This window comes from Culex pipiens, chromosome 3 (genome assembly GCF_016801865.2).
Source record: "Culex pipiens pallens isolate TS chromosome 3, TS_CPP_V2, whole genome shotgun sequence".
NCBI lineage: Eukaryota > Metazoa > Arthropoda > Insecta > Diptera > Culicidae > Culex > Culex pipiens.
Window position 1 is genome coordinate 138038809 of NC_068939.1, and position 11643 is coordinate 138050451.

At 32.9% G+C, this 11643-nt stretch overlaps 1 protein-coding gene across 3 annotated transcripts in view; it reads right to left on the minus strand.

The window, feature by feature from the left end:
* LOC120428859 (putative epidermal cell surface receptor) overlaps window positions 1-3989 on the minus strand; it is a 60244-nt gene extending 56255 nt beyond the window's left edge. For all 3 annotated transcript variants that reach the window (XM_039593984.2, XM_039593983.2, XM_039593982.2), the window contains exon 1: window positions 3257-3989. In XM_039593984.2, the coding sequence (XP_039449918.1) occupies window positions 3257-3377 (121 nt within the window). In that variant the 5' untranslated portion in view covers window positions 3378-3989. The remainder of the gene's footprint in view (window positions 1-3256) is intronic.
* Window positions 3990-11643: the final 7654 nt, after the last annotated feature.

The following is an 11643-nucleotide window of genomic DNA, read 5'->3' on the forward strand; positions in this document are numbered from 1 at the left end:
TTCAACTTTTATTTTCTGTGTATAACATGCAGTACTTTGTTCTAGAAATCAGGAGGAAATCCAGTTTTTTCGTGAAAACTTAACACGTAGCCTTATATGTGGGACAAACTTCAAATGCGTTTTTCTCAGCTTGCTGTTTTTGCATATGGGACATTTATGCGAACATGGGCAGTTTATTAGCAATGCGATAAAAAGAAATAGGCTTATGAGCAATCCTCTACGAAATCGGACTTTTTTCTTCAATTTTATTTTTTGTATTTTTTTATCCGACTGAAACTTTTTTGGTGCCTTCGGTATGCCCAAAGAAGCCATTTTGCATCATTAGTTTGTCCATATAATTTTCCATACAAATTTGGCAGCTGTCCATACAAAAATGATGTATGAAAATTCAAAAATCTGTATCTTTTGAAGGAATTTTTTGATCGATTTGGTGTCTTCGGCAAAGTTGTAGGTATGGATACGGACTACACTCAAAAAAAAAATAATACAAGGTAAAAAAAAATTTGGTGATTTTTTATTTAACTTTTTATCACTAAAACTTAATTTGCAAAAAAACACTATTTTTAATTTTTTTTATTTTTTGATGTTTTAGAGGACATAAAATGCCAACTTTTCAGAAATTTCCAAGTTGTGCAAAAAATCATTGACCGAGTTATGAATTTTTTAATCAATACTGATCTTTTGAAAAAATTGAAATTTTGGTCGCAAAAATTTTTCAACTTCATTTTTCGATGTAAAATTGAATTTGCAATCAAAAAGTACTGTAGTGAAATTTTAATAAAGTGCACCGTTTTCAAGTTATAGCCATTTTTATGTAACTTTTTTCAAAATAGTCGCAGTTTTTCATTTTTTAAAATTAGTGCACATGTATGCCCACTTTTGAAAAAAATATTTTTCAATGTCAATATCTCAGCAACTAATGGTCCGATTTTCAATGTTAGAATATAAAACATTTGTGAAATTTTCCGATCTTTTCGAAAACAATATTTTCAAAATTTTCAAATCAAGACTAACATTTTAAAAGGGCGTAATATTGAAAGTTTGGCCTTTTTGAAATGTTAGTCTTGATTTGAAAATTTTGAAAATATTGTTTTCGAAAAGATCGGAAAATTTCACAAATGATATGAAACATTTTAACATTGAAAATCGGACCATTAGTTGCTGAGATATTGACATTGAAAAATGGTGGGCTGTTTGGGTGAGACTTAGAAAACATCAATTTTCCTGGTTTTAAACCTTTGCATTGCAATATCTCAGCAACTAAAGGTCGTATTAACAAAGTCCGAAGAAGCAAAATATAGAGAATTTTCTCAGCTTTCCAAAAATATTTTTTTCAAAAGTGGGCAAACATGTGCACTAATCTAAAAATGAAAAACTGCGACTATTTTCAAAAAAGTCACTTAAATATGGATTTAACTTGAAAACGGTGCACTTTATCAAAATTTCACTTAGGTACTTTTTGATTGTAAATTTGATTTTACATCAAAAATTGAAGTTGAAAAATTTTTGAGACCAAAATTTCGATTTTTTGAAAAAATCAGTATTGATTAAAAAATTCATAACTCGGTCAATGATTTTTTGCACAACCTGAAAATTTCTGAAAAGTTGGCATTTTATGTCCTCTAAAACATATCAAAAAATAAAAAAAATAAAAATAGTGTTTTGTTGCAAATCAAGTTTTAGTGATAAAAAGTTAAATAAAAAAATCACCAAATTTTTTTTACCGTGTATTATTTTTTTCCAGTGTAGTCCGTATCCATACCTACAACTTTGCCGAAGACACCAAATCGATCAAAAAAATCCTTCAAAAGATACAGATTTTTGAATTTTCATACATCATTTTTGTATGGCCAGCTGCCAAATTTGTATGGAAAACTATATGGACAAACTAATGATGCAAAATGGCTTCTTTGGGCATACCGAAGGCACCAAAAAAGTTTCAGTCGGATTAAAAAATACAAAAAAAAATCGAATGACCGAAATCCTAGAGAACTGCTCTTATATACTTGAAAGTATATAAAGGGTATATAGAAAGTATATACAAAAATCCCTTTTGACTAAAAAATTCACCAAAAATCAGGATCGTTTTGCACCCTTCGGCAAAGTTGTAGCAAATTAAATTTCCTACAAGAATCTCACACTTGGACAATTTTGGGCGAGACCCGCGTTACCTGGCAGAAATACATTTTTGCGATTTTCCCCATATACACTTCGACGATAAAAAGCGATTCTTAAACCTTGACCGATTTGGCACAGATACTTAGGAATCGAGTCAGAGGGTATCCCTGATGTCGATTTTTATTATTGTCACCCTACTGAGGATAGAAAAAATAATTTTGGGAACCTATTAGGTAATAAACAGCTTTTTAACGAAATAATCTATGGTTTGGGTTGTTTGCTCAGATTTGTTTCTGATCAAGATTTTGCTATATTTTCATGAAAAAAATTGTCAAACATTAGTATGAACTGTTTTTCAATTTTTTTAACAATGTGATGAAATGCAATAAAATCATGCAAAACAATGTAAATGGGTCAATGTGAAATTGAAATGAAAAGTTTTTCCTTCTCACTCCTCATCTGACGTGAGCAGGATACATTCTTTGTTTACAAACTCACATCGGTCCATTTACAATGTTTTATTTGGAATGATATATTTTTTATTTTTTTTTAAGAATTGGGCTTTTGATATCTTTGTTTTAAGTTAACTTTTACTATTATATTTTATGAACTCAGTCAAAATTAAATCCCTATTATTCTTAATTAGATTAACATAGTGAAATGAATCTTTAGTTTTGAAGAAAGTTCTCTTAACGTGCATTTGATATTAATATTGTGAAAAATATTAAATTATTCAAGATTCAGATAGTATTTTCTAATGCAGTTTGCTCAGAATTCCCGACTTTTTGACAAAAAAAAAAAAACAAAATTTTCGACTTTTTTCCAATTTTCTTTTGTGTGGATTTGGTCGAATTCTGTACTCAAGTGGCCACCGGGTTAAACCAGGGCTGTGGAGTCAGATTCAGTTATAGTCCCCAAATTTACAAAAGCAGGAATCGGAATCGCTTTAAAGGTTTACTCTTTCTGGTAGCCCTGGGTTAAACTATGAAGAACAACATCGGAGTAAGCACTTCTTCAAGTATTTGTCAGTTTCCTGACCACGTTTCAACCTAATTGCCATTCCGCTCACACCTTTCCACAGAACTTCTCCTCCGATCGATCACGTCTAGCGCTACATTATCACAAGCGCTTCCCTTACCTTCTCCACTGCTGCCGCCACTAGTCTGCGCCTCACAAACCGCCACCAGCACCATCATTAGGCTGCACTGTAATCCAATCAGCCCAATCAGGCGCAACAATCGATGGTTTGATTTTCCCATTTTTCCGCGCCACACTTCACTCGTTTTTTTTCCCCTCTTCCCGAAATGATTAAGGGGTATCGTCGAGAGCCCCCAAAATTTCACAGATTTGCTTCTTTTTTGCGTTTTTTTTTCTCTCTCTGGTTGCACTCCTTAAAAGTAGCCCGTTCTCCCACGCACTAGCACGACTATCTTGGCAGAGGTTAATTACACCACCTCACAGAGGCATTCGGCGCAGTGAAAGCACTTTTTTTTGGTGACGGTTACGCAAAAGGCGATGATCGGCCGCTACAACATTTTTCTCCATCGAATGGTTTTATTACTTTTACTTCTTCGCTTTTTTATTTTACTCTCCTCACTATATTTTATTTCTTTCTATCTCTTACTTTCGTTACACCACAACGATTCGATTGATCACATTTTATTTCTGCTCTTTTTTTGTTAACCACTTTTATGACACTGGTTTGGTTATGACTTTTCTTTTTTCTTCACTTTTTGTTGTTATGTTTCGTCGTTTCAATATTTCTTCGCTATTTCTTCTTCTGCGCGAACCAATTATCTCACACACAGCAACTTTAAACACAAAATCTCAAAAAACCTTGCGGCAGTGGTCAAACGATTCCTGCTTTGCACCTGAAAATAGAGAAAACAAAAAAAAAACTGATTAACGAAAGTGAACAAACCTATAAAATAGAGCAAAAACGAAAAACAACAACCCTAAACCAACGTTTTACGACTCTGCCTTTTGTTTGCAAAGGGGGTTTGGAGTCACCTTTAGGCCCGAAGGGGGTGGACTAATTAACCATCAGGGCTGGGTTTCAGCATCCAAAGACTGCGGTGCGAAGATGGCTTTATTTTCGGGGTGTGTTGCTTTTCTCACTGCCATTAGTAAGGTTTTTGTGGACATAAACTACTGCGTTTCGCTGGGAGAAAGTTCAACGTGATGCTTAAGGTTATGTTTACTGTAACTTAGCACGTAATATTGGAGTGGTTCTCACGAGTTGGAAATGTGATAAGTTATGATTAGCATAGTGGTGAATTCAGATGAATCCAATCTTAAAACAATATCAAATATTTTTAAAATCTCGCCGGATTAAAAGTAAACAAAACCATTTAAACTTTATCATTTATTCAAATTTAGTCGAGCAATAATTGCAAAAAACATTATATAATGAATAAGTAATTTTGATAGAAAATGATTTTAATTTGTGTATTCTCCCACGTTTGATGTTTTAGTGTTTTTTGATGTTTTTTCGAAGTGATCAGGAAATGTCAAAAGTGCTTATTTTGTAAAGTTGGAAATCGGACCATAAGTTACCGAATGATCGGCAATTGAAGACCGTCGGGAATTCGGGAATTTTCTCAGCTTTCTGATTTTTTTTTTTTCAAAAATCGACAAACAATTTAAAGCTGCTGCTTCTTAGAAAAAGTAACGTTAAAATGGCTTTAACTTGAAAAAGGCGAAATTTATCAAAATTTCACCTAAGTAATTTTAAAAATTTGACTTACATTACAAAAATTAAGTCGAAAAATATATCCTTCATTTCGATTATTTTTGAAAAATCGCTTTTTAAAAAGATATTATTCGGGCATTTGTTTTGCCTACAAAGAGTGAAAAAAAAAACTAAAAATAGTGCTTTGATTGCAAATCTTTTTTCTGAGACAAAAAGTAAGTTAAAAACTAATTTTACGCACATTTTTTTTGTGCAGCCCTCATCTAAACCCACAACTTTGCCGAAGACACAGAATCGATCTAAAGTAATAAAAAAAAGATTTTCACAAACCATTTTTGTAAGAACGCCTGCCTAATTTGTAAGGAAAATAATATGGACAAACTGATGATGAAATTGGGTATTTTAAAAAAGATTTTGGCGGAAGAAAATGCATTTTATTATATTTGTTTGGTCGATCTTGCATATCTTTTTAAATTTGTATTTTGGATCCAAGACAGAGCTCTAGAATAATTCTTTAAACATGTTAAGATGCTTTTGGCAAAAAAAAATAAAAAAATTCAATTGCCTTTACTTTGGCGAATAAATTTGCATAAATATAATTAAAGCCGTTGCAAATATTTTTCAAGTTTATGTCGGCCTGAATAATCAGGGAGCAAAAATATATTTTTTCTGAAAAAAATTAAATTTTTAATGAATATTTAAGTTCAATCGACTGAAAACCAGTTCAAATGCCTTTGCCTGCGTTTATAATCATATTTAGCATGTTTGAAATCCTTTGAAAACATTTAAAAATTTTATGAAGTACCAATCCTACAATCCGACAATAAGTTTTTTTTCGCGAAAAAAAAAATTTCCGTCGATACCTCGATATTTTGAAAACTAATGATTGGAAAGCAACTGGGCGCGTGTAAAATGCATTTTAAAACACTTTTTTCATCCAAATGTTGAAACCTAGACTTTTAATTCAATTTTTATATTTTTTATATCCCCCCCCCCTCGACTTTGGTCAGAGCCGAGGGACATAAACTTCAAAAAATATTTGCAACGGCCTAACATTACAAAAACAAATCGAAAAAAAGTATTTTGATTATTCTTGAAAAATCTAAACTTTTTTCAAAAAAAAATATTTGGGCAATTTTTTTGCCCACCAAGAGTGAAAAAAAAACAACTAAAACAAATAGTGCATTGTATTTTATTCGATTTTCTACGATAAAAAGTATGTTAAAAATCATTACATACATTACATTTAAAAAATTAAGACGAAAAAAAATAACCTTTATTTCGTAAAATTGGATGATTTTTGAAAATCACAATTTAAAAAAAAATCGGGCATTTTTTCCCTACAAAGAGTGAAAAAAATACTAAAAATAGTGCTTTGTTTGCAAATCCATTTTTTGTGACAAAAAGTAATTTTTAAAAATTCGCAAACAAATGTTACGCACATGTTTTTTTTTTCGGTGTGGCACTCATCTTAAGCCACAACTTTGCCGAATCGATCAATCGATCAAAAAATTCCTTCAAAAAATTAAGATTTACACAAACCATCTTTGTAAGAACAGCTGCCAAATTTGCATGGAAAATATGATGGACAAACTGATAATGACATTGTTTTTTTGTTTTAAATTCAGCCAGGAGAAAAGCATTTTATTTTAATTTTTTGGTCAATCTGAATTCTTTAAACATTTGTCTTTTGGATCCAAGGCAGATCTCTAGAATAATTCTTTAAACATGTGTTGATGCTTTTGGCAAAAAAAAGGAATTTACTTGCCTTTACTTTGGCGAATGAATTCGCATAAATATAATTTAATTACAGAAATAACTTTTCAAATAACATTAATGGATTTTTAAAGATTTTAATTTGATTTTTTTGTTTGAACACACTTAAAAAGTAAAACATCATGCTTTAGGCCTTTTAATGTTCAGAATTGACTTAAAATTTTTAAATGAGAGTTTTTTTAAATTTGAACATTTTTTTTAAACTGAAATAAAAGTAGTTTGAAAGGGAATACTAATTCAACAAAATGAAACAAAATGGATTAAAATTGAATAAAGTGCCCAACATATATTAAGCATGGTGAAAAATCGTTTGCTTGAGTTGAGTTTTTATGAAGTGAATTTTTGAAAATTAAATTTTGAAGCCTAGAAGCTGAAACATAAACTTTAAAAATATAGTTTCCCGATAACTAAATTAAAAAAATTAAATTACAAACCAATGTTTGGATGAAAGAAGTATTTAAAAAATCTTTTCACGCAATTCAGTAATTTTCAAAATATCTCATTATTGACGAAAAAATTGTTTTTTCGTATCTTCAAAAAACTGATTGTTCGATGCCTCTGTGCTTTCTTGTACTAAGTTCGTTAGTTTCGTATTATGAAACAAGGCCATTTTAAATTCTTTTTCGATCGATTTTTTGATGTTTTTCCGAATAAAATGTACATTGATTTTTTTGAGCCGATTTCAAGGATGACATAAACCATGAAAAATATTTGCAACATCCAAACAAAAAATAAAAGTTTTTAATCACTAAGGCCATTCCAAAGTGTATTTGGAGTTTTTGTCACCCCCCTCCTCCCCCTTCAAAATTTTCCTGAAAAATCAGGGGACAAAAATATAATTATTTATTAAATTATACATTTTCATTGGAAAAACTTGTAAAATCGATTGTAAACTATTCAGAATACATTGCATAGTGCTTATTTACATTTTTTATTCAAGCAAAGACTTTTTAATCTTTCCACAAATTTTGAACCGGAGACGGAAAATTTTTTGGAAAAAAAATATTTTTATAAGTTTATTCATATTTTGCAATTTTTCTGATAGTAGAATAACATTAATGATGTATAAGTCATTTTATGATACTTCAAATACAATTTGTACCAGCCTAACAAAACTGCGAATATCAACCAAATTTCAAATATATTTCAAACTATTTGTAATTCAATTAGTTGAAGTTATGTTTCGCCAACAAGCACTATTTTTTTCTTTTTAACGAACAATCTTACATGATCCTTACTTTTTCCACATCACTAGTAAGGTACACTGCAGCAATTCGTCTGCTTTTGATGAGATTTGCCAAAAGTCAAACCAATTACCCAGGGTTTACTGCAGAGACTCTCTTAAATCACACACACAATCCCATCCTAATGTTGAGTAATAAAACCCACCGGCAATAGTCTGCAGCAAACTCTTCAGGGACCACCAACAAATGAAAGCAACAACAAACAAAAAATGCTAATAAAACTCGTGATCCTCGCGCGGAGATTTCGTCAACGCGAAGATCAGCACCAACAACCGAACCGCACGAACGAACCACGAGAGTGCAACTAAACTGAGCTTGAGCGGAGAGTGGTGCTGCACTCGGACTGGGAGAGTTACCACCACCACCACCAATAACGAATAGGGGAGAACGACGGGGGGAGGCAGAAAAATTATAAACACTCGTTTTGGTGTCTGTGAATGTGCGACCATGTAGAGGCCAGCGAGGACGGGGCTTTCAGCAAGGGTTGAAATTTCGGTATGAATGAACCAGGGTGCGTGTACTAAAATGGAGCGATGACGTCACGCGGGTGGAATAAGGGTAGTTTAAGTTTATTTTTTGAAATGTTAATCCAATCCAAGAAGATTTGATAGAGACTTCACAGGTCAAATCGTCGCTGTCGTGCTAACTTGTCGCATTTTGGGCCAAATTGAGTTAAGAACGCCACTTTGTGCAGCTCACAATGCCTCACCTTTTGACATTCACAGATCCCCAAAATTTGATTTCAATCCTGAGATATTCAATAAATACCGAAAAAAAACTCCATGCATTGTTGTCACTTTTCATATGAAAGAAGATTCAATCTTGTCGTGCTATCTTGACACAGCCTGAAAATTGATGTAAGTGCGACAGTTGGCCAAAGGGATTTCAGGTCAGAACGCGTTTGACACAAGTACGAGCTCGACTACCGTAAACATTTGTAATTATAACTCGGGACTCCGGCAACCAAATTCAACCAAACCTCTATCAAATCTTCTTCCGTTTTTCTCGGATCGTCAAAAAGCGACGTACGGCAAGTTAGCACGACAGCGTAGAAATTTAAGACATTTATGCAACAAGTTGCAATATAAGTTGAAAATACGGAGAAAAATGAGTTCCGAAAATCGTGACTAAGCATTCATGAAATTAAGAACCACGAACAAAGTATTCAAATTTCATAGTACGTTTTTCAAAAATGTCATGATTCCCATTTTCATGAACGCGTGTTCACGATTTTCGGAACTATTTTTTTGTTCGAGTAGATACGACAAGTACGAGTATAAAAATAAGTCGCTGCACACGAGCCAGCTTGAACCACGTGGTCGCAGAGTTGATGAATGGGGCGCAACACGTTGCTCAGAGCAGTAGCGCAGCGACTAACCGTGAACTGCCATAACTGAGCGTAGCAAACGTCTCAGCCTTTACCTTGGGGAAGTCCACTCCGATGACGTCGAGTTTTCAGCCGTACAGATTGATATATGGTAGCTTTGTTAATAGCCGTACAGCTCATCCCACACAGGTAATACCTCACCGGAGTTCATTCTAAATGAGCAGCCAAAAGTGGAAAAAGCTTAAGGTCGCTCGATGCTAAACGCTAATTAAACCACGTAGTTTATTGAATCACTGGGATTTACGAGTAGCAACAGTAGCGCCTCGACGTAGTTATATAACCGACTCAACGAACAGGTACACGCAAAACGGTTAACCTCGCAAAATGTTGATCCCGGCGACGTCGTCGAATGACTAAGATTAACGAGCTCGCGAAAGGAGGAGAGGCAATCAGTAGTGAGTGGGCGGTGGTGATTTAACGCCGAGCTAATTGGAATGCAATTCACGCGCGTTCCACCGCGCTTATCGAAGTGTATTGTCACCAAAACCTCAGAGCTGCACTTGAATGGCGGATATTGACGGAGAACACTTCGTTGGAGGCGCCTTGGAAGAGTTGCTTTTTTGGGGTTATTTTTATTGATGCTCGTGTTTAACGGAAGACACCAAACGGATGTCGGAATTGCTGTGTGACTAATGTACACAAATTCCAAGTATTTTATTTTTTTTTTGAGCTTGATTCAGCAAAAATAGCAACCATACAGGCTCAAATAATAATAAATCTCTACCCTGAAGTAACAATAGCAAAAACGCCATAAACGCTCGTGTGCTTCCAAGAAGCCGTCTTATAATTGATTAGCAAATCATGACGGCGGAATCTGCGCTCAACTCCAGCGGAATGTGATTGACAAAACAGGTGATTGGAGCTGACTGGTGTAATGCTCAGATGTGATGATAGCCATCAATTAGCCTAGGGATAATTGGGATAGGACGGTGAAGCTCAATTTCACGATAATTTGCATAAATTTTCTGACATGATTCTTGATGAGAATTGGGACTGGATGGGACTGTCAAACGGATTTTTGAGATTTGCTTGAGTTCTTAGTACGACTTGATTTTTTTTTTATTGAAAATGTTGTAAATTTTCTTTATACAGGGTGAATGTTGGAATCTAAATTGCAGGAGAATATTTTTCTTTCACAGAATTTTTATTTTTAAATTTTAGTAAATTTTCATTGAATGTAAAAAAACAGTAAAACTGAATTCAGAAGTAAGAATTTGGTGGTTTCATTCTTTAATTTTTTTAAAATGCTCATCCAGCCTCGGGACAAATATTTCTACGAAATTCCCGGTATTCATGCTGAACTATAAACTTGCGTAACTGTTTGACCGCACAGCTAGAAAAAAATGAAAAGAAATCAATTTCATTTATTTTAATTCAATTTACTGTTTTTATTGAACTTATCAACTCTTCTTTCTGTGAGCAATTCTCTACGGAATCTGTCTTTTTTCTTAAATTTTATTTTTTGTATTTTTCAATCCGGCTGAAACTTTTTTCAAAACATTCAATATTACGCCCTTTTAAAATGTTAGTCTGGGTTTAAACATTTTGAAAAAAATGGTTTCGAAGAGATCGGAAAATTTCACAAATGTTTCATATATTAACATTGAAAATCGGACCATTAGTTGCAGAGATATCGACATTGAAAAATGGTGGGTTGTTTGGGTGAGACTTAGAAAACATCAATTTTCCTGTTTTTAAACCTTTGCATTGCAATATCTCAGCAACTAAAGGTCGTATCAACAAAGTCCGAAAAAGCAAAATATAGAGAATTTTCTCAGCTTTTCAAAAAATATTTTTTCCAAAAGTGTACAAACATGTGCACTATTTAAAAAAAATGAAAAACTGCGACAATTTTCAAAAAAGTTACCTAAAAATGAATTTATCTTAAACGGTGCACTTTATCAAAAAATCACTAAAGTACTTTTTGATTGCAAATTTGATTTTACATCGAAAAATGAAGTTGAAATTTTTTTGCGACCAATATTTCGATTTTTTGAAAAAAATCAGTATTGATTAAAAAATTCATAACTCGGTCAAAGATTTTTTGCACAACCTGGAAATTTCTGAAAAGTTGGCATTTTATGTCCTCTAAAACATATCAAAAAATAAAAAAAATTAAAAATAGTGTTTTTTTGTAAATCAAGTTTTAGTGATAAAAAGTTAAATAAAAAAATCACCAAATTTTTTTTACATTGTTTCTTTTTACCTACAACTTTGCCGAACACACCAAATCGATCAAAAAATTTCTTCAAAAGATACAGATTTTTGAACTTTCATTCATCATTTTTGTATGGACAGCTGCCAAATTTGTATGGAAAATTTTATGGACAAACTAATGATGCAAAATGGCTTCTTTAGGCATACCGAAGGCACCAAAAAAGTTTCAGTCGGATTAAAAAATACAAAAAAAATCGAATGACCGAAAT